Below are 24,017 nucleotides of genomic sequence, written 5' to 3' on the forward strand. Positions count from 1 at the left end.
TGAATATCTGTTCTTTTTCCAAAACATAACATGTATACATGAATTATAATGTTAACAGGCATTTCATTTGTTGTTTTGAAAAAACCCTAAAAGACACTCTAGCTTTTATGATTTTTGTGTTCATTTATGCAGGCCAGTTGATAGAGATTCTCTACATCAGGCTTGAAGTTCCACATACAGCTGGGAAGACATTTAGCAGACAGGCCTGTCATTCCATAGACTAGTGAGAGTTGAGAACAGAGAGCCCAGCATAAGACTGTAGCTCTCTAGAGAATAGGGCTATTTGTGGCACCTTGTGTAAGATGTATGCCCACAGGTCAACATTTTCCTTCTGTTCTTGACTCATAAACAGTAGAAGAACAGCAGTCAGGCCTAAAATGGAAAGGCCAGATAATTTAACAGAGTCTGTTTTAGATGAAGAGCTCAGACACAAGCAGTCAAACTGTAGACCACACCCAATTATCACCTATTAAGAAAACAACGCCTTGTCTAAATGTCTGTCATACTTGTTCTTCAAGAATATCTGAAACTAAACTGTTTATTAGGGCTGTGACGGTGGCCGTAACAACCGCACCACAGCGATGGTAAAGTGCCATGACGGTGGTGAACTGCCACCGGCGGTAGTGCACGTCACTCTGACAAATATACTGTAGGTGTAATAATTATGAGAGTTGCGATAACGCGCGCGTGCAGGTTTTGCCGCGGTTGCGGAGAGACATCTATTCATTTGCGCTCCTGTGCACATCTTCTGAACGCGCATTTAGTGCAGCTGTACACATTTTAATCTGGACAATGTCAACAAGTAAGTTTCACATCAACGAGTCGGAGAAAGTAAAGTTTTTATGGCAATCTGATTAGGAAAGCCAATGTAGGTTTAAACAGTTTGTTTCAAATGGTATTGTTAAGGACTGAAGGGTTAATACGCCACTGACTGAAGTTACTGCAACAAGAGCTTTTTTATTTAGTATTTAGCTTTCTTATATCATTTAAGTTTTCATTATTTACTGATGTTTATTTAAATGTTTTATATGCTGTAGTGTGCCGTTTCACTGATGGATTTGCGCGTTAAACATTGACGGATGTTTCATCCTCATTTATTTCAGATATCATATTTCAAATTCAAGTATTTAACAATTTCAAGTATTTAAATAAGGTCTATATTTCTCTTCCACTCGTCATGTAGTTGCTACACGCAAATATAATAATATAAATATTATTTATATAAATAATATATGTTTCTCAACCACCGCACCACCAGTGTTGGGTAAATTACGCTGAAAAAGTAATTAATTACTAGTTACTAATTACACATTCGATAATGTAATTAGATTACTGTACAAGTTACTCTCTTCAAAAAGTATTTAATTACTTATTACTAATTACTTTCTATATCCTACATCAACCTTGATGAGTTAAGTGATTCAAGGAAAGACATGAAACGGCTCTTTTAATTCATTCAAATAAATCATATAAAACTACATAAAGTATTATTATTAATTACAAATGTGAGAATTATACATTAAAGCACGGATTTTAAAGTTAGACTTTGAATTTTGATGTAAATTCCTCTTCTGCACACACACATATTACACAAAGTATTTAGTTTAATTGCATCAGAAGTAACTGTAATTAAATTACAGAAAAAATAAGAGTAATCCCTTACTTTACTTTTTCAAGGGAAAAGTAATTAAATTACAGTAACTAATTACTTAGTAACTAATTACACCCAACACTGCGCACCACCGCGGTCGATTTGTCTATTACCACCGAGGTGGTAAAAAACTGCCACCGTCACAGCCCTACTGTTTATTCAAGAGGATTTAGGAACTTAGGACATTTTAAGGACATTTTTAAAGCGTGATCACAAGGAAAGTATAAAATTAATATGGTTTAGATTTTTAATCTTACATAACAAAGCAATTTAGAAATTGTGCAGACCTAATGTGTTTGGACTGCTAAACTGCGCAGACAGTGTCTGTAACATTGTTGCAACCTTTTGCCAAGTTGGAAATCATACATGCAATTTATCCATCCCTCTTAATGTCAGAAAAACCATAACGAGTAAAAAGTAAAAAAGCCAGATTGTAAATCTTCTCTGGGGAGTAGTTGTGATGTTGCACACTCTCAGCTGATTGGTTTGTATAAAATGCTTGCTCATCATTGTCCTCAATCAGCCGTTCCTTCATCCTCTTGAAAGGGGGATGGTACCCATACACAGAGCAACACAAAACCACAGTTTTTCTTTTTCCTGTAGTTTCCCCTGCCTAACAGGAGCCCATGCTAGAGAATCTGATTGGTTCCACATGTGACCACAATGTATTTTGTGTAAGGTAAAGCTTTTTCCTTATTGTGCTCCAGTCTTGAGCAAAGAGGATATTTGTCCCTCCTATTGGGGGCTGTCATCTACCAAACAGATCCTCAAGAAAACATCTGCTGTGGCTTGATTGCACCTCCAATTCTCTGCAGAAAGTGTAAATGATCATTTGGGTGTTACATGTACAGTATCTCACAAAAAATGCAGATTTGATGTGTTAGTGAGATGAAACAAGAATATTCAGTATTTTTACTTAAGTATAATCTTACCGGTTTGTGTGGTGAACAAATCACAATTGCATTGCATGTGTAAAATTGTGCAATATATTTACATATTAGGAGTCTTAAAAGGTGCTGGGTGTAATTTTAGTCTTCAGAGGTGTGCAAAGACCTTGTGTGTTATGTTTTTATCATCATTGAATGAGCTATTTCTATCTACAAACACCACGGGTGCCTTTGCATGGAATTCGCCATGTTGTTTCAACAGTAGCCCTAAATAGACAAACTGCTCTACGGAGCGTGTTTCGTAAATACGTTATTTCTTTCGGTAAAGAAGCGAAAACGTGATGACATCTTGGTCCTGTGTCAGCCTTCTTAGTGCTTTGAAAAGGAGGGGGAGGGGTGGAGTGAGCCATTGGTTGCAATTCGCAACCTCACCGCTAGATGCTGCTAAATTTAATACACGGTACCTTTAAGCCACAGTATGTTATATGTCTGGGGTAGTGATGCGCGGGTCGGGTTTTTTCCAACCCATGGGTCCCACTTTATGAAATTATTTGACCCGCCCCGCATCACTGTATCTATTTTTACAACCCGCCCCGCAACCATTAAATAGACATACTAGGCATTGTAATGTAAATGAAAACAGGCTTTATTTCATCCTAAAAGTGCTTAGATTACATCGCCCTGTAAACTGGCAACAACATACGCTTATGAACCATAGAAACTTGCACTTCACGTAGCAATACCCTATCAAATTGTACTACCAGTATTAAATAAATATGCAGAATGATTTAACAACGGAAATCCATTAACAGATTCCCGTAGCAGTATAAAATAAACAGGTAGGATGATTTTATGGTGCAAAAAATGACGTAACATTGATTTGCGCATGCCTGGTAGGATAATCTGATGGGTAGGATGAAATTTCAGGACACCGGTCCCAAACATTAGATTTAGCAGCTTGACCTTCTTTTCTTTTAATGATGTAAATTCCCGACCTTAATTTCTCCTGCACCTTGTCTTCCATCTTCACTTTTATTTCTCCGTTTGTTTTGTTGTTGTGGCTGGCGGCGGGAGCTGCTTGGTGCTTTTGTGACGTGTTTGGTTTGGGGACATCACGAAAGTTACGTTGCTAGCTAGTAGGCATACGTATTGTAACCTTTTCAAAGAACCTAATAAAATATGAAAATATATTCCCAAATATTTAATATAGGCTATAGGGAATAGCACGCAACGTACATGTTTATTTTATTTAGTTTTTAATGAGCTGCCCCAACCCACCCCGCAAATAAAGTGACAATTTCTTTGTCCCCAACCTGACCCGCGGGTTATGAGACGACCCGCACATCACTAGTCTGGGGTATTTTTGATGAGATCAGAGAATGACAAATAGTGTTGGCAAATAGACATTGTTCTGCGCTACTGCACTTTCAGAATGACAATCATGGTAATATTTCTGTGATTTTATCAAAGATTGTATAGTCTAATCCCTTTGGTTGCAAAGAAGGGAGATGACAATACTGTTCTCTCTAGGAGAAAGCATTTCTTATCCCCTCCCTTATCCCCAAAGGAAGGCATGGATTAAGGTGTCTGTCAAACAGATTAGGGATAATTTTGTGATCTTGGTTTATCTGTGTAATTTTAGGATCAAACCAATACATCCAGATTTCATATCAGTCTGAAGGGGGCTCTTGTGTATGTGTTTAAAAAAGAATCCATGACACCCGGTTTAAATTTCACCCACTTACCCAAATCGTATTATGCGACAACGTTTTTTGTTGAAATGCTACATTAGTGAGATCGTGGATCTGTTATATGTACTAGTGATAAACAACCATTTCAAATTATAATGTCATTTGAACCATGTGTCTTTTTCAGACTATCACAAGAGTGATAGAGAATTAAGGGAAGTGAAAGAATTGTTTGAAAAGCTGGACTTTTCACAGACTCAGTGAAAAGAAGGAGAGTATTGTTATATTAACACCTGTCACTACTAGTTGGCCTCAGGGTAAATACCTCAGGAAATGTCAACAATAGTACTGTGCAAAGTACATTAGAGATGAACTTGTTTTGTTACTTCAAAGACTTCAGTCAGAGAAATAGAGCATTGTACTCTTCATGTCCTCATTGGAGTGTTTTTAGTTTCACTGCTTTTAATTGGAACTTAAAAGTCACATGACTATTGATTGTATGTTTGGTGTGAGGCTGGAAATATTCCACATGATGTAAGGTGTGTCATGCAGCGCTGCTGTCTCACAGTAGATGACTCTCCATTGTCGATTTCTATTTTTATGTGTGCAACAGATTCTGCAGACACACAGCTTTCTTTCAGACAGCTAATATGGAGGACTAAACCTGCAAAAATTATAAATAAATGAATGTATAAATAAATAAATATATAAACGAATAAATGTAATAATATGAAAATAAATACAGGAATGAATGGTTTGATAAAACAAAATAATTCGTTTTAGCTATTATTGATCTTAGCTTTAACTTTTCTTTTCATTTTTTAAATTGATTTATTATTTTTTGTGTCCATTTTTAATTATTTTTAATTATTATTATTTTTTATTTTTAGATTATTTTATTTATCATTTCCTTTTATTTTTACATTTATTTATTTATACGTTTATTTATTTTTATATTTATTTATTATCGCATGTATTTATTTCCACTTTTATTTATTTATTCTTGTATTTATTCTTACTTTTCTGTGTCTTGTATGATAATTAGATGGGTTGGTCTTGCCTACTATTGGTTCAGCGTAGATTGAAGCGTTTGATCGATTACTCTTGACTTGTTTTGGACTAACGTCACGTCACTCACTGATCGTTTGCTTCGTGTATAACGTTAAGTAACTATGGCGGGCGCACAATTAGCTAGAGAGTTACAGCATTTAGCCAATGAAGTCGATAACCATGCATCAAATGACTGTGTGTCATTCAGATTAGATGCACTTATTGAGGATTTATTACAGATTGACGGAGAGATAAATGACAAAGTTCTTCAAAATCTGTGCGAGTCAGGGGGTGCTAAGGTGGTGACCAAGTTCCGGTTACAGGTCCTCTGCCAAAGAGGTGCATGAACGACCTCAGCAGATTCGTCGATTCTGAAAGCACAAGACGACTTGATATTAAGATGTCTAATAAACACAGACTTTCTTGTTACATGATTTTGACATTCTTGTTAAGATTGCAAATTATTGGTATGATCGCCCGTAACGGCTGAAGCGAGGTGAAAAAATAAATAAAGCGATTTGACACGGGATTCGTACCCATGCAATAAAGCGAGGCAGCGTGTCACTACGGTAACAATCACACAAAACTATTTCGCAATGCTAGCTGCTGCGGATCTTTGCAATAATATCAAGATGTCACACAACAATATGCAGCTGGATGAATCAAGGGAATATGCCCGTCTTAACTTGTGACCTCTGTGTTATTTATCTCTTATGGAATGTAGTTTACGAGTACCGTTTAGTAACCACGTCTTTTTAGAAGGAATGGTTTCCATTTGATGGCCCCTGTAGTGAAAGAACGATGCTCATTACTACCGTGTTAACTTGTGACTTAAGTTCACTATGTCTCAATTCATTTACATTATGTTACATCATGTTACATTAAATCTTTACGCTTTTTCTAACCGAAAGGCTGCTTATAACTATCACTTTGACAAAGCGTTAGCTTGCGACTTCGGTTTACAAGCTCATCTGTGTAGTTAAACCTTATTACATTTTGTGCTTTATGATTTTCACCAGTTGAACTGTAACGCCACCATAGCACCCTCTGACTCGCACAGACTTTGAATGTGCTGCAAAGAGGCTAACAACCGAGGGAGAACTTTGTCATTTATCTCGCCGTCAATCTGTAATAAATCATCAATAAGTGCATCTAATCTGAATGACACACAGTCATTTGATGCATGGTTATCGACTTCATTGGCTAAATGCTGTAACTCTCTAGCTAATTGTGCGCCCGCCATAGTTACTTAACGTTATACACGAAGCAAACGATCAGTGAGTGACGTGACGTTAGTCCAAAACAAGTCAAGAGTAATCGATCAAACGCTTCAATCTACGCTGAACCAATAGTAGGCAAGACCAACCCATCTAATTATCATACAAGACACAGAAAAGTAAGAATAAATACAAGAATAAATAAATAAAAGTGGAAATAAATACATGCGATAATAAATAAATATAAAAATAAATAAACGTATAAATAAATAAATGTAAAAATAAAAGGAAATGATAAATAAAATAATCTAAAAATAAAAAATAATAATAATAAAAAAATAATTAAAAAATGGACACAAAAAATAATAAATCAATTTAAAAAATGAAAAGAAAAGTTAAAGCTAAGATAAATAATAGCTAAAACGAATTATTTTGTTTTATCAAACCATTCAGTCCTGTATTTATTTTCATATTATTACATTTATTCGTTTATATATTTATTTATTTATACATTCATTTATTTATAGTTTTTGCAGGTTTAGTCCTCCATAAGCTAAAGCCTGGCACGAACCCTCCTTCGACTCTTGTTCCCAGGGGGATAATGTTTCAGAGACACTCAGGGCCTTTATGTGACCGACGGGATCTTCAAATCAATAAGAGAGCTCAGATTACTCTGTGTCAAGAGACCTGATTTAGGGCAAGCTCCCCGGCTCTAATACGATGAATATCTTGCACTCAATGCGCCTTTGGCAGATCTCCCTTGGTTTTACTTGTTTTGTTTTCTGAGCCTTTTTCAAAGGATTAAGTGACAAGCGTTCTACATTCACTTCCATAATGTGAATAATCATCAAAAAAGTGCTTTAATTTGTCAAATAACATTTGCTGATTTATGAAAAACATGGCACTGTGAATAAACAATAAAACTTGCTCCATATGAATTATTCTCTATGTGCTATATATTTGCAGATATTGACATGAAGAAGGACATAGAGGTGCTGATAGCAGAGGAACGTGCTGAGATCATCTCAAAGTATAACAAGGTAAATTATTTAACCCTAACACTTTGTTTTATGTGGTTTTATGTGCTAGTGCAGTAGTCAGAATATATAGTATTTGGATCACCGGACCAGTGTTTGTGGAGCATACAGAGCTGTGGTGATCAATCTGGACATAGCACATCATGACTTTCCTTACCTCTGACAGACTAATTGGAAATTGGGGAAATACTGGGATCACAATCCTCGACTGTCTGTTACGGATCACTGCTTGCATTTCACTTTTCTCTACCATGGTGTTAAGAGAAGAGCAGCAGCCACCCCCTCCCTCCTGTGAATCAATCCACACCAACTGGAAAAGCTTTTAAAGTCACCATGAAATCAAACAGGAAAATTCTAAGTGTTTTACACAGTGTTGCAGTGATTATTATAAATGCTTTATCTGTGCTTGGGGTTGAACGACCTTAGATTTTATTATGACTGATTTTATTTATAGACTATTATGTGATAAAAGTCGCGTCGACCTCGACTAGTCAATGACGTCGTTCATAAATATAATAAGAGTTAGGAAATGTTTTGCAACAAGATTTGATGGGTGTGGGAAGCAAGACACTCATTTGTGCATACGGGCTGCGGGAGAATGGCGGGACTCCCGCAAAATAGCCTCTAAATATGTAGAATCTAAATACATACAAACTGTTGTTCATCTATTGCACAAGAGAAACAGCAACTTAACTCAAATAAAACAATTTTAAAGCGCATGGTCAGTGGTATGGAAGCATATTGGTAGCTATTTTCAATTTGAAATGCAATACGCAAAATAGCAATGCAGTAAGTAAAATGACAATGCAATTGTGTATTTAAATATACATTTTAAATAACATATGTGCAAAATTAAGTGCAAAATGAAAATAAAAATTCAATTATATCGATTACATTTGTCAGTTCCTACACTAGTTTTAATATGTTTTTAATTTAATTTAAGTTAATATTTATTTATTGGATATTTTTAACGCTCTCTTTAAGTTGCTAAATTAAAATGAAAATGCATTCCCCGGATTGATTATATGTTTAAGATAGTCAAGCAAAACTGTAGCAAAATGAAAATTCAAATGGTATTTTCCCTAAATGCATTAACATTAACAGGTCAAACATTTGGGATTGCATTTTCATTTACACACAGCGCATTGGGTGTTGCAAAATTCAATGTAGACTGACAATGCATTTCGAGCTGGCCACGCCCCCTCCCCAGTATACTCCTGCAAAAGTGTTTTTGAAAGTCATGGCGACTGTTAAAAACACATTAGACATGTTTGTACCTCAATTTGTACCCTGCGTGTGTCGAACTTGTCCGTAACGCAGATTGAGTATGCGCAGAAAGCTGTGTGGACGCATTTGTGTGCGAGACGGACACGGAAAGTCAAGTATACCCACGTCTTAACGTGCCGCTTCTGCTCCGCAAGCAAGCGCTGCTTACAAGTGCGGTATGAATGCTTTCATCTGGTAACATGCGCACTGAAAAAAATATGCGCTGCTTACGCACTGAGGTGTGAAACGGGCGTAAGGCTTTACCTGCGAGCTTTTGCGGTGTCAGAACAAATCGTGAATGTTGCGGACGAAAACAGGCCACATTGTGCGTGCGGAAGCAGGATAAGATAACACATTATTGCCGGGAGTGTGAGAGAATCCCGCTGAACCGGGTGGGAATGACATCCGTCCCGTGCGCAGGTCCTTGGAACAGTGAGCCGTCTTCTTAAAGGTACTGTAAAAAAAATCACATGACCTGCGACTAGTCGACATCAAGCTTTAAAGGGGTGCTGCAATGGTGTGTCATGCATTCTGACTTATTTACCATGTTAAACGTGCTGTTTTCTTATGCTTAACATGGTCAACTTGTCAAAAAATGAGTTGGGCGTATTACGTAGTATTTCTGTGCTCTATACACTCCCCCAGCAGTACAGGTCGTAAAGTTTTTTTCGAACATATAAAACTGTTTCGTAACCATTTTTCTTAGTCCCTTATTGGTCAATTCTCCCGGAAAAGCACGCAGCACGCCCACGCGGCAGCAAGGAGAGCAGGAGAAGGAGAATGCGCAGACGTCACTTTCACTTGTGTGCAGGAGAGAGAGAGAGAGAGAGAGAGAGAGAGAGAGAGAGCATACGTTCGCGAAGTTCAGGTGTTTGTTTGTTCACTGCATTTGGGTGATGAATGTTATATAAACGATGGATATAACGCTGGATTTGGAGATCGTTTGAAACTGATATATGGAGCCATCCCAGCGCTAAAAGATGCCGGACATGAACCGCATGCGGTGAGTGAAACTGATGTCTGTGTTTTGTTGGCAATGGGTGCGCACATGCTTTAGTTCAGCCTACCCCTCCCCCCCGCACGCGCCGTATGCTTTCGGAAAAAATCGTACAGCTGTATCTATCTTTTATAAATGTGATCAAACTAAATACTCTTCGAAGATACAAAGTATGCAATACTACTCTATAGGTAATCAAGATTAATATGAGATTGGCAGAAACCGCGTGTGTTAGGGCTGCTTTAAATGTCGCGCCAGAGCATTAATGTTCACTACGCGACTAGTTCGTGCAACCCCTAATCTGTGCACCATTATTTTTTCAAAATGAATTTGCACTTGTAATCTTTAATCAAAAACATTAAGCTCCTCTCCTCCTCTCAACATAAACTCACATGACGTCAGCAACAAAAAAGAGGTAGGACTGTACTGACTGTCTAATGGCCAGGCACTTTCCCTCCCCTCCAGGCCCAATTTACAACAAACCAATCAAAAATGGAAAGGCAAAAGAAGTCAATCGCAACTTCCATTTCATGGTGACTTTAAACATCAGCTGTTGTGAACTTAGCAGACAGTGTGAACATTTAGTTAAAAGTGCAATGTGGAAGATTAAGGAGAATCTATTGACAGACATGCAAAATAATATACATAACTATGTCTTCAGAGATATATAATGCAGCGTTATGTTTTTATTACCTTTGAATGAACTATTTCTATCTACATACACCGAGGGTCCCCTTATGTTGAATTCTCCATGTTGATTCTACTGTAGCCCTAAACAGACAAACTGCTCTACAGAGCACATTTCATAAATACGTCATCTCCTTTGGAAAAGAAGCAAAAATATGATAACATGTCAGCCACCGTAGTGCTTCGAAAAGAGAAGGGCATGCAATGGAGTGAGCCGGTAGTTGCAATTCGCAACCTCACCGCTAGATGCCGCTAAATTTCATAAACTGGACCTTTAAATAAGTTTGGAGCATCAAATGTTGCCATCTTATAACATAGAGCCCTCTGAACTATAGTACACATCTTCTACAATGACTTAATATGAAATAAATCCTTTTGGAAAATCCTATTGGCATGTTGGCCCTATGCATTTGGGTGATGTGAATGGAGACATAATTAAATGATTTGAACTGTGTTGATCTGTATTTAGTGTACTACACAAATACTTTGAGCAAGATGAGTGCTACTAGTAGCGTCAATTTCATATGGCTAATTTTAGTCTGTCTAGCTCTGTGCTTAACACTGTGAAAGAAGTGCAGCTAACCCTTTTACAATCAGGGTTTGCTTGCATAACAAACAGACAGGCCATGTAGCTAGGGCTGTCACGATTATTAAATAATCGTCTCATCGCGATTGTTTGACCTCATCGCGATGGTTTCAGATCATCGCAATTATTGCACATCTCTATAGAAGACACTAGGGGGAGCTGTAGTGCATCTGCATAGTGCATATTTTAGTGTATATATTGTTACTAAAGCACGGTAATACTTGTAAAATGTACCACCACAACACAATCACTTAAAAAAAAAAACACATACAATTTAATATTATTTAAGCAAATCTCAGTGTGAAAACCAGTCTACCAAAATTTCATTAACACACAAGTAAAATTTTATTGTAGTCTTGCAAGTGAGAAAAAAAACAGACTAGAAGCTTTTCTATGACTGATAGTATTTTAATGGTGGCTTCAATTCACACCTGATGAATTTACTTAATTTACAAGTATTTGGCGGTTGTATTATTGACAGGTAAAAGCCTAAACCTTAAATATATGATGACCTAATTTTTTCCGATGTATTTCCAAGAAAAAAACAGTCTTGTATTCAGAACAGTATGGTCATTTCAATCGCAGAATCAAAAATGTATGAGAATTAAATGTCAAAGCTCAAAAACAGACAATTAATCGTCATAATCACCAAAGCCCTAAGACAGACAATTAATCGCCATAATCGCAATGATTTATTAGACAATTAATCTTCAGTCAAATTTCATAATCGTGACAGCCCTAATGTAGCGGTCAACTTCTGCTGTCAACAAAATTATTTTTCAATAAATCTTTGCTAAAATGAACCAAAATTAAGTTACTTTTTTAATGTTTATATTAGCAACACAAAGTTTGAAGATCAAGGTTTGAAGAAGTTTGATTCCCAGAGAACAAGCAAACTAGTAAAATGTGTCTTGAATGATCAAAGTGTCTGTACATAAATGTAAAAAGTTATATATTTGTGGGTTTTTATGCCTGACTGGCTAATAGTGAAGAGTACAGGACATCAGGTTGAGAAAATACTATACTGCAACATCCCATCAGGCTACTAATCTTAACAAAGTGTCCCTTACTTACATTGTGTGCTACGACAAACAGAATGATTATGTTGCTGTTCTGTAAAAAGTTTAGTATGTATAGACAGTTCAGCGGCAACAACATAAACAAACGTTATGTGGCCCGTTCTTAACTTCCGGACCTCCACAGAGAATCAATAACTGTAGTTTTAATTTAATTGAATACAATTAATATACAATAAAATATAATATTAATATAAATTAAATTAAATTAAAAGTAAGTTGTAATATTACTAGCCAGACCGATAACCAAACACAGACCAGAAGTTAACTTCATCCAGGCGCGTGCGTCTGATGAAACTGTCTAGTTTGGTCCTGATTCAAGTCCAGTTTCATTCAAAACTGCTTTCATTTAAATTACATGAAGAATTTGATTAATTGTTGCACCTTTAAGTTTTCTTGAAATGCATAAAATTACTCTTGACTGGTATGTAAATGTTTGCCTGCGTGTGTCAGGGTCGAGAGGCAGGTGTTCAGATCGATCCTTGGGAAGATGCAGACTACAGCATATATCGAGTCACAGATCGCTTTGGATTTCTTCAGTAAGTATTGTCTTAATAAACATATTATGTTGCAATGAACGATCAACATAATATATAGTATGTTGGGTCACCTGAAGCAAAACCAACAGCTGTGTTATGCAATCTGAATTGAGGAGCGTGACTGTGCAAATTTTGTTTTTCTCACAGTGAAGAGGAACTGCCCACACCAAGTGTACTTGAAGAGAAGGTAATGTGAAGTACCACGCTCTACACAAAAAACTATACTGTACAGTTGGTGTGTACACATCGTTTTTACATGAATACTGAAAAAAAATTGTGGTGAGAATTGCACACATCACTTACTGAATAAGAAAAGGAGCAGTTGGTTAACTGACATTTTTGTAAGAGAGATTATTTTGACCTTCAGATACATTATGCTGCTTGTATACAAGAGTGTATGGCAAAAACAGCTGGGCTGTCTGGTGATGTGTTGGCACATCACAGCATGTGTGGCACATTCACAGCATGGAGGTGGCTGATGCATTTGCCAGCTGACATTTTGCACAATCGTGTTACGGCACATAAAGGTGAAGGACTAGAGGTGGAAAGAGTAAAAAACTTTCTAACAGATGTAAATAGAGGGATGCTTGTCCTCCATCAAATCCCAGAGTACAACTTTCTCAAATGAAGCATTACTTCCTCAGAAAAAAACACAGAAGTTTGGCGCGTTGGCATGTTTGATATGTATGCCACTGAAGCCATTCTTCTGTTTACATTTTCTTTTTATTTACTGCATTTGCAGCAAAAACAGGTGGAGATTGAGAGGGTGCAGAAATGGCTGAAGATGTTGAAGAACTGGAGCAAGTACAGAAACAGTGACCGGGTGAGGCTTCAGACACACTGAGCAAAACTGTTATGTATGAGTTGTGTAATGTGGCCCTGAAATAAGTTTCTGTATCACTCTCTGTTTCTTTGTGCAGATGATTAAAAGGGTGTGTAAAGGCATTCCACTACAGCTCAGAGGACAGGCCTGGACCCTGCTCTTAGATGTCGAGAAAGTCAAGAACGACAATGAAGGAAAGTATGAGGTATGGCAATGAAAACATTCACGCATAAGGGCTCATCCGATTTAGCCGCAACCTATGGACACCGTGTTGTCATGACTACAGTCGTGACTCTCTGCTGGCCGGAAGCTGGTTGTTTAGTGAGAGTGGGATTACTGCTGTTTTGGTAAAGCTATTTCAGAGGGATTTGAGTGTGATCTGAAAACAGGCAGATGGCTGATACAAATCATACCAAGAGATTGGAGAACAAAACCTGACAAGCAAAACAAACCTTTAGATCCATTGAGGATGTACAGCAAGCAGGAAGTATTTTTAGTGTGACCCTTGCTGCTATTGCTTTGAACCAGGGTGTCTGCGTGTCCTTAAAACATTAAAATGTCTTTAAATTTGTAAAGAAATTGAAAGCCATTTAAAGTGTCAAATATTTTAAAATATTGTTTAGACTATTATTAGATAATATTGTCTGCGAGTGTTTTACATTTTGAGGGAGTAAAGATGTTTAAATGAGGCAGGTTAAATGGATGCTGAGGTAACATAAAACAGCATCAGAGCCACTTTTTGCTGTTGTCATTCAGACTGTAAACTAAGTAAGGAATAATTGACAATGGGCCATTCAATTATCGAAAGTTAATGCACACCCCGAGGTGGTAATGCGGCCACGACGTGAAGCGGAGTGTGCATTAACTTTAGATAATTGAAAGGACCGGAGTCAATTATTCCGCTTATACCACGGTCACAACACCACAAGACGTTGTTCCGATACCACAAGACGTTGTTACGATGTTTTATCTCAAGACATTTGTATGGTATTTATGGTAATTATCTCTTAACCTCTGGTAAACCAAAGCAATGTGAGACGTGAAACAGATAACCCAGGATTCTGTTTACCTGGGGTTAAGAATAACCTGGGGTTAACGATTTCAAGTGTGAAATGCCCTTATGTGTCATTTTGTGTTGAGTTTGTGTTAAATAAATAAAAGGGACAACACAAGTTGAGTTAAAAGTAACACAAAAACGAGTGATTTTTTTCATAGTGCTTTTTACAGTTTGCATTGTTAGCACCTGTACAAGAAGATATAAATGAAGATATAATAGTAAAATAGAGAAAATGAAGAAATCAAATACATACACATATACATACTGTACTTATGTACACACATATATTATAGAGTACAGCTCTCATGGTATTTTAGAGTGCAGTACTTGCGGAAAACATGCTTAAAGATGTTCGACAGCTAATTTCGCCTTGCAATACACTGTAATATAATTACATGTCTCTGTAGTCATTTTAATGATTTGTTTTGATATATCGGTTTATTTGATTGACAGAAAATGAAGCAGCAAGCCCAGCTGTACTCTCCAGAAATCAAACAGATTGACCTTGACATCAACAGAACCTTTCGAAACCACATCATGTTTATGGATAGATTCGGTCTGAAGTAGGTAACACATACAGAAACTAAACACTTAAATATAATTATTACAAACATTAATACTTTTTTGACCTCATGTTAATGTTGATAAATACTGTACATATAGAGTGAAACATAAATTGTACATATAGAGCCAGAGTGGAGCATCTCTTTTTCTCTTGCTGCTGCAGATGTTGTCTAGAGCTGTTTTTTTTTGTAAAAAAAAATCCCACAGCAGGCCAAAAATGGGAGTGATGTCACTGAGGATTTAATAGATTGCAGGCCTTAGAGAGCCAAGTGGAAAGTCTTGCTCATCTGAAGGGTGGCATTAATACTGAAGGGAGGGGCTCAACTGTAATTTAAAGACCAAGTTGTAGATCTTTATGGAAAAATATGATGTTTTGTTTCATTTTTGTGGTGTGGCATAATGCATATAGTAAAGACTGCAAGAGTGGCGTTTTCGGGTAGTTTACCCCAGTGGTCTGAGCCAGACATGTTCTTGTGTTGTTCTCTCTACAGGCAACAGTCTTTGTTCCATGTGCTCTCTGCATACTCAGTGTACAACACGGTAAGAATCCACTCAGATCCAGGCTCAAATCCACAAAGAGTTGGTTACATAATAGCTGAGTGAGTCTGTTCTTGTCCACAGGAAGTGAGTTACTGTCAGGGCATGAGTCAGATTGCTGCCATTCTTTTAATGTTCATGAACGAGGAGGATGCATTCTGGGCTCTGTCACAACTGTTAACCAATCAGAAACATGCTATGCATGGTGAGCCTCATTTTGTTTCTCTTGGTAAACGTTGCTATAAGTTATTCCATGTATTGTAATGTATGCACAATATATGTTTAACTGTTTAAGAATTGTACTGGAAAATATAGTCAGTTTTATACTTTCACATTTTGAAAAAATTTCAGGATTCTACATCCCTGGATTTCCCAAACTTCAGCGGTTTCAGAACCACCACGACCAGATACTCTCCAAACTTTTACCCAAACTAAAGAAGCATTTGGTAAGATTGTTCTGGCGGATGCAAAACCGCAAGGAATAAATTAATCATGACTTATGTATATTAGTCTCTATCACATTTCTCATCTCTTTTCTAATCCCTCCCTGCATTTTATGTGTTCCTGTTGAACTCCTTTAGGATAAGGAGCAGATGTTTAGTGGGATTTATAGCACTAAATGGTTTCTCCAGTGTTTCATTGACAGGGTAAGTGTTCACACATAGCAGAATTTCACCATTTATGTTTTGATTTATGCTGTAAACATTCTTACCACAAAGTCAAATATACATTATGCAAGCAGCGATTACAAGGTAACTTGGAATGCATGTGAGATCGCATGCTAAGCCTAGATCTCAAAATTCAAGAGCTGAATGGAGGGTTTGGAGAGTTTCATTTGATAGTAACTGGTGAGTTGTTCTGATAATAGTTGTGATTGTTTTACCATTAAAGTGCACAGATGAAAACCCTTCTTTATCTGAACAAGTGGAGCTTAATGATGCTAAAAATTGCTGGCAGGCAGTGCATAGATCTGCTCAGACTTGTCAATGTTCATATTTAGAGTTGATAAGTAGACATTCTGGTTTACACAGACAGAGGTGAGATGTGATTGGATTATATACGTTTCTCAGAGAATTGTTAGTGCAGTTCAATAAATTGTTACTGTATAAATGTGGAAACGAGTGGAAAAATGTGAGACCCCCCAATGGTGAAGGTGCCTAAGAAATCAATTAATGGCATCAGTTTAAATTTTCTGTTCAATAAGTAGTAGTTGAACTGATTGAATGAAGCAGACTATTCCAGAAGAATTTAGGTACTGAAGATTTCAGGAAGGACATGTTGGTGGTTACACAAGGAAACGGTTTTGATAGAAAGACTGTGTCTAAAACCTGATTAATGGGGGTGAAACTGGTTGTTATTGGTTAATGTTTGGCTGAATGCATCATGTTCCAAAGCTTTGGCCATGAAAAGGGGGAAAGAAATTCATAGTTTCTAGCATTGAAAAGGTCCAGCTTTTTGAGTAACTGTATTTTTTATCCAAAACACTTCATTAAATGCAGTACATGCCTGTGATATATTTGACACAGCCTCATTAAAAATGCCCAATAAGCAGCCACAGCACAATTCTCTAAATCGAGGGAATGTAGACTGAGGTTGGTGCATGGCTAACAAAAATGAAAGTTTAAGAAACTTTTTCTGTAATTCTTGGTCAAGGTCTTCTGATAGAGGCATGGGGACAGGAGCAGTGTGTCATTTACGAGGGTGTTTCAGTGTTTACCCTGCACATACACACAATCCTGTGGGTTTGGCTCTGAAAGAACAAGAGCATCCAATGTTAGCATTCCAGAATTGTGTCCAGTCTAGGAAAAGTTGAGCTTGAGCACTATCAGGATGCTGACTGAGTGAGATTAACACCAGACTTTCTGGGGTGCCAGTTTAAAACTGGATTTCTCTTCTTATGTATAATGATATCTCACAGATTTATTTACATTTATGCATTTGCCAGGTGTTTTATAAAGCGTCAGAACGGTGCATTAAATGGATATACTGTATTTGATCAGTTTATATGAGGCTGTTCAGCTACAGGAACATTTTGTTCATTATGTATTCTGCCGTGCAAAGGCAAAAGACCATAACTTCGATTTTGGTCGAAAATTAGTTATTGATATTTTTGGGATATTCAAGACGTCCTTTATCACGTGCATAAGTATCTCGAGTCAATTTCATAGTTTTTTCGAGAAAATAATGCGTTGTCTTAACAGTAACTTCCAAAAGCCCAAAGGAAACCACGTGACTTTGTTTTGGAACGCTCTTATTGAGTTACGGTACTCTGCCTTTATTTAGCTGTGCGTCAATATGAAGTTACTGTGCTGTGACAGTCTGGGTCTGCACACTAGTTGCAAGATTTGACTCCAATGCTGTGACAGCGTAGCATGATCACACATAAAATCAGTACAGTTCGCAATTAAATCCATATCCTACCTTTTCTTGTAACCCAATAAAATCCATGGCAATGAATGTCATCAAAGATGTTTAATCCACAACAGTCAACAAGAATTCTGAGCATTATTCCAACCTGCTGGGCTGGCGTTCACATAAATCAAATCGTCCTTTAGGCGAGGCAGTTATTGTGAATGAATCTTTGGCTTTGAAGGAATCTTTGAAGTGAGATTCAGTGATTCAATGACCTATTCATAAACACAGTCAATGACTCCATGTGTCACTCACTTAATTACTTACTTACCACCCCCTGCTGGCGGTTTTAGTTTAATGTAAGGATCACTTATTTTATCATCATTGCATATTTCTCTTTTGAACCTTTTTATTTAAAACATTATTTATTTTTAAAAAGTAAAACATTATACAGGTGTTACAATAAAAGTTTTGTAAATGGTGATGAGCAGCTGAATATTGATAATGTGGAAATTACTGCTTTTTGCCTTGGAAAAACTTCAGACTTCTCACTTTTTGCAGACACTACAAAGGCAGAGGACAGTAACTTCAAAATAGGGGTCAAAAGTCAATTTTAAGATCATGTTTTTTTAAGTACATAAATTGAATTAATAAAACATCTAATTGCTAGATTTCCAGTGTCCTGCCTATAATTAATTTGGCTGGACAAATAAAAAACTTTAAAGTCATTTTTCTTTTACAGACTCCATTCACTCTGACCTTACGTCTATGGGACATCTTCATTCTAGAGGGTGAAAAAGTTCTGACAGCCATGGCTTACACCATCCTTCAACTCCACAAAAGTGAGTTCCATTTTTTTATCAGTCATTTGTTTCTTTAATATTAACTAAACTAGGGCTGCAACAACTAATCGATAAAATCGATAATGAAAATAGTTGTCAACGAATTTCATTATCGATTAGTTGGTCTGTGATGTTACTGGCGAGCTGTGCAGTTATAAATCAAGCGCGTCTTCTTCCCTTTTAAAATGACCGTTTCAGACGTCCCTCCATGCAGCACGAGCTGCGCAGTTTTAAAGTCAGACGTCCGTGTAGTGCGAGGTGCGCAGTTTTAAAGTCAAACGCTCTCTCTCCGTGCATGCATCTCTCCGTGCGGCTGTTAACCTCACATTCCCATTTACAATGTTGTGATTAAATCTCTTTTGGCATGAGTTCATGACCCCCTGCTTCTATTAAAAGCCGTAATAAGACTTACTGTCATAATCCGCTTTGCTCTGTCTTCACATAAAGGAAACCTTCACAACATTGGAATTGATTAACTTAAGTGTTCTTCAGTGTCAAAATCACTAACTGTAGCTACTCGTGTCCAGAACGTTTGCTTAAGATGTCTCTGGAGGACCTGAGAGAGTTCCTGCAGGAGGAGATAGGAGAGTCCATTTACCTCAATGATGACCTTGTCATAGAGCATCTTAAGGTCTCCATGTCTGAACTTCGCAAAATGAAGTTAGACTTCCCACCACCAGGTTCACCAATTTTTCCTATACATCTATATCTGACTGCTTGAAGATTGATACTTCTATCATCTGTATGATTTTGTCACTGTTTACATAATCAGCTGTGACAGCGCATTGCTACTACTTCTACTATGTCAACTGTAGAATCATCCATATTTTTAGTTTTTATTTTTCAAAACATATGTTTATTATAAAACTTTTATTGTGTTATATTAATATTATTGTGTTATTTGTGTTATTATGTTATTCAATAATAATTTTAAGAAATTTCAGTTTTGTTTAAAGATTTTCCATCCAATGTAAGGTTATTAGAATCAGTGTGTTGGGTTCACATTATATACACATTTTTAATAACACTTTACAATAAGATTGTATTTGTTAACATGAGTAAATGTATTATCTAACATGAACTAACAATGAACAATAATTTTTCAGCATTTTGTAATGCTTGTTTGTTAATACAAATTATTTTTCATGTTAGTTCATGGTGCATTAACTATTGTTAAAAAGACACAAAAATAACAATTCTGTCATCATTCACTCACCTTCGAGTTGTTCCAAATCTGTATAAATGTCTTTGTTCCGATGAACACAGAGAAAAATCTTTGGAAGAATGCTTAACCAAACAGTTCTTGGCCGTCATTGACTACCATAGTAGAAAAAATTTCAATGGTAGTCAAAAGTGCCCAAGAACTGTTTGCTTTTCTACATTTTTCAAAATATCTTCTTTTGTGTCCAACAGAACAAAGCCATTTATAAAGTATTTTTTCCTACTATGGTACTCAGTTTATTTAGAACTTGAGGGTGAGTAAATAAAGTAAGAATTTTTATTTTTAGGTGAACTGTTCCTTTAACAGTTTTAACTTTGAATTTCAAAAATGTATGAGAAAATACTAAAATGAACTTTAACTAAGATCAATAAATGCTGTAGAAGAATGCATTAACCAATGTTAACAAATACAACCTTTTTGTAAACGGTTACATGTCACCGAGTTTTTTTAAAACATTCCTGTTGTGAACGTTTTCTGTTTTTACAGCTAAGCCTGATGAGTTTCCACGGAAGCCTCTAGGTCTAGAGATGCCTGTGGTTCTGACTCCATTAAAACGATCAAAACCAAGCCCCTCTGAGGATACACCCAACAAATCCCAACTCGCCAAACGGCCCCCAACCTCTCTGCACATCTCTCTTGAGCAGGAGTCCATAATACTAGACGACAGCCCTCCACAGGACAAAAAGACCTTTAAAGATGAAGGAACAGGCAGTATGTCACCCCTCCCCTCACCTGACCCTGTCCTAGTACATAGGCCGATTCCACTCACGCCTGACGGAATGATAGGAGCTCCCGAGGACGGTGGGGAATGGCCGCCTCCATATGAACCTCCTAAAAACACTATCCCAGAGCTCAGTGATGTGCAACCTGAGCTGTGTGACACAACATCACCTCCAAATTTAGATGATACATTGCTATCCAGAATGTCACCTGGAGCAGAGCCTTTACAAACATCTCTGACATTTGAGCAGGACGGTGTGAAGACAGCAGAGGGCAGTGTTGCGGGTCATTTACCCTCAAACAATTTACAAATTTCCATGGCTCACGAATCCCGTCGGCCTTCCAGTATTTCCAATAATGAAAATCTACACGAGGGACAGGAGAGAGATAATGAACATCAGAATTTGGACACATTGTCTGAGAGATTCTCCATTTCACACAAGACCTCCCCAACAGCCTTTGATCAGTCTCAGTTACCTGCCAGAGGCATCCCCACAGTTCACTCTGACCCGTTGTTGCAAAATGCTTCCCATACCTGCCAACATCTGCCTAAGTCGGAGACCTTTTAGGCTGCCAGCCATCTTCTGCTCTAGTGCTTCGCTAGTGTTTTGTTAGAAAGCTTAAAGTCTTGCAAGAAAATTTAAAAAAGTTTCAAATGTAACATTCAAGCAGCGTAGGTTTGCTCTAGTAAGTTGCATTTAGTTTGTACTGCAAAACAAACATCACAGCTGGATGAGTTTTATTTGTGGAGTAAAAGTTGTTCCGCATGCAGCTCATACTGCCAGTATAAGACTTAATAAGAAAAGTGAGCTGGCTCACTGAAGAATTATACAGAAGCGTATACAGTAGGTTATGTTATTAACATAATAAACACCTTATTTACTTGTGTACAGAACATACATAAAAGGATGGTTTGAATCACAGTCGGCAATGACACATTTTCACTGCAGCAAACATGCTAAATCATCCATTAGCTAATGTTATGGCTTGGAGATATAACGTGTATTTATTTGTTAAAATAAAAAACAATCCATGTTAATTAGTACAGCAGCTTACCCTTTTCAGTGAAAGGGGAGTTATATATTTGTATTCTGGTCATTTTAATGGCTTAAACAAACAGGCTCAGTCAATTTATTCTGATTGAAAACACCACTAATGCTAAATAGTATAATGGAATGTGCATTACATGCACCAAAGTAAAGCCTCGAATTGATCTGTCACAATTTCTGAAAGACAGCTCCAGTGTCTTGTAATTGAACTTAAATCTGATGGCAATAGAAAACATGGCCTTGAGGAAGACTGAACGGTATGTTTTCTGGTTATTGCGAACCACAGCTACATTTGGTTTTGTACTTGTCTTTCCTTTTTTTGTGAACATTTTGTACATTTAGCTTTTTAGAATATTGTATTTTAATGCTTATAGGATTTTATGTATTTGTAACATAAATGGCTGTAATATCTGATATTCCCTCTGGTGGTTGCATCTATTGTAGGCCTACTTTTCTTCATGATTAACTGGTTGCAGGAGGCTGTACCATGGTGTAGTAAGCTCTTCAGTTTTACCGTTTGGTTTAACCGTTTTAACAGATTCATGCTTTGACATGACAAATGTCATTGGTTTAGCCATCGACATGTATAGGTAGAACAGTGCAAAACTATAGTTGAAATATTTACATTGAAAATAGCAATCCATGGTTTACAATGAAAATTGTTTGATACAATTAAAGTATTGAAAAACAATAGTATTTTAACCTTCAGTCATTTAAAAAAATGTTACTGTAAAACATTTTTGAGGTATTTTAATGGCATGTGTATTTTTAAAGTAGTGAAAATTTGTAGGAAATCTTCTCAAATATGCACTGTATTGTTACTAGTACCATTATACACAATGGCCTGTGTCAGATGATATTGACTCTGTTAAATGCTTTTATTATCTGTTTTTGAAATTGAAAATGTTTTCTGTGCATTCCTTATTAAGGAGTTTTGAGAGCTCCAACCAAACGCCTTTGGTTTTATTTGAGATGTAATTTACAAGCTGTAAATACGTTTACTGTGTAATTATATGTTTGACTTAAATTTTCAGAAATTGTCGTTTTGTAATCTTAATTTGGCTGTGTACATTTCTTCAAACGCAAATTTACAGGAGGACCGCATATGTCGATACTCTGTTTGAACACAAGAGGGTTCTGTAAACATATTTTACAATACTGTACAATACATCTTCACAGATTCTGATTTCATGCCAAATTTGAGTTTGTCTTCATATTCACAGCTACAGCAAAAGACCATTATAATATGTCTCTTGATGTTTTTTATATTGTAATAGTGATGCACGTAAAATGTATAGATTAAACAAGACAGTACAGCAACAAGCAGTTTAGATTTCTATCTCTGCAAGGACACGATGAAGATTCAGATTCAGATTAATGGGGTTTTTAATACAGGCATCATTAGACCTTTATGAGATCTGCATGTCTGTTTCCTGCTCTTTAAGGACATTGACAGCATGCGGTGACATCGGTTGCTTTGATTGATGCCACGCCTTGGCATATTTTGAGTGCCATACATCATAATTGAGCCTCGGTGAGAGAGAGAAGGCGTGACAGAAATGGAGCAGATGCAGAAAGATGACACATCATCACTCATCATCATAAGTGAGCAGGTATTGATGTTCTCATCTGTGCTGAATTCTGCCATGCAACACTTTATACTACAAAGGCTATCAGACCGCGCTGTGATGTGCTCAGTAACTTTCCTGGCCTTTAACCATGTTTGATCTAGGAACAAAAAAGAAATTCTCTCATATATTTTAGATCAAACTGAACGATTGCAGACAAAGACAGCGAAGACTGACAAAATAATCTCTTTTTGATTCATTTTAAGCTTTGATCTGATTTTTATAGGCTCCTTTCAACTGAGTGAGAATCAACTCCCAGGGTTTATAACCCATACAAGCTGAGCTTTCACACCACACACGTGAAACGATTGAGATTACGTCAACCTTTCCAATCCTATCCATGTTAACATCCCAGGTGTCTGTTCAAAGATTTTTTTTGTCCAGACTTTGCCATTAATGTTTACATGGAAGACCGTACCCAGCCTTCAAAGGTATAATGAGAATAATCTTCAAAGAAAGCACCTTCATAACATGCTCAGGGTTTCTCCAACATGTACCATTCAGACCAGATTCTTTAATAATACACTCTTCTGGTTGGGTTT

General features: G+C 36.9%; 1 protein-coding gene and 1 long non-coding RNA gene across 2 annotated transcripts; one reads left to right on the top strand and one right to left on the bottom strand.

The window, feature by feature from the left end:
* The first annotated feature begins 676 nt into the window (after nucleotides 1-676).
* On the top strand, nucleotides 677-23,181 carry si:ch211-288d18.1 (USP6 N-terminal-like protein). The gene is made up of 15 exons (XM_057336211.1): nucleotides 677-802; nucleotides 7,460-7,533; nucleotides 12,596-12,681; nucleotides 12,829-12,868; nucleotides 13,424-13,504; nucleotides 13,602-13,709; nucleotides 15,015-15,124; nucleotides 15,617-15,665; nucleotides 15,747-15,867; nucleotides 16,014-16,108; nucleotides 16,244-16,309; nucleotides 18,757-18,856; nucleotides 19,055-19,114; nucleotides 19,384-19,536; nucleotides 20,565-23,181. Exons 1-15 carry the CDS (start codon nucleotides 793-795, stop codon nucleotides 21,365-21,367), a joined length of 1,956 nt encoding a protein of 651 aa, XP_057192194.1. The 5' UTR covers nucleotides 677-792; the 3' UTR covers nucleotides 21,368-23,181.
* Nucleotides 17,348-18,694, bottom strand: LOC130555762 (uncharacterized). The gene is made up of 2 exons (XR_008963139.1): nucleotides 18,084-18,694; nucleotides 17,348-17,412 (listed from the first exon to the last, which is right to left on the bottom strand). It is a non-coding gene; the product is annotated as an uncharacterized LOC130555762 (long non-coding RNA).
* Nucleotides 23,182-24,017: the final 836 nt, after the last annotated feature.

This window comes from Triplophysa rosa, linkage group LG1 (assembly GCF_024868665.1).
Source record: "Triplophysa rosa linkage group LG1, Trosa_1v2, whole genome shotgun sequence".
NCBI lineage: Eukaryota > Metazoa > Chordata > Actinopteri > Cypriniformes > Nemacheilidae > Triplophysa > Triplophysa rosa.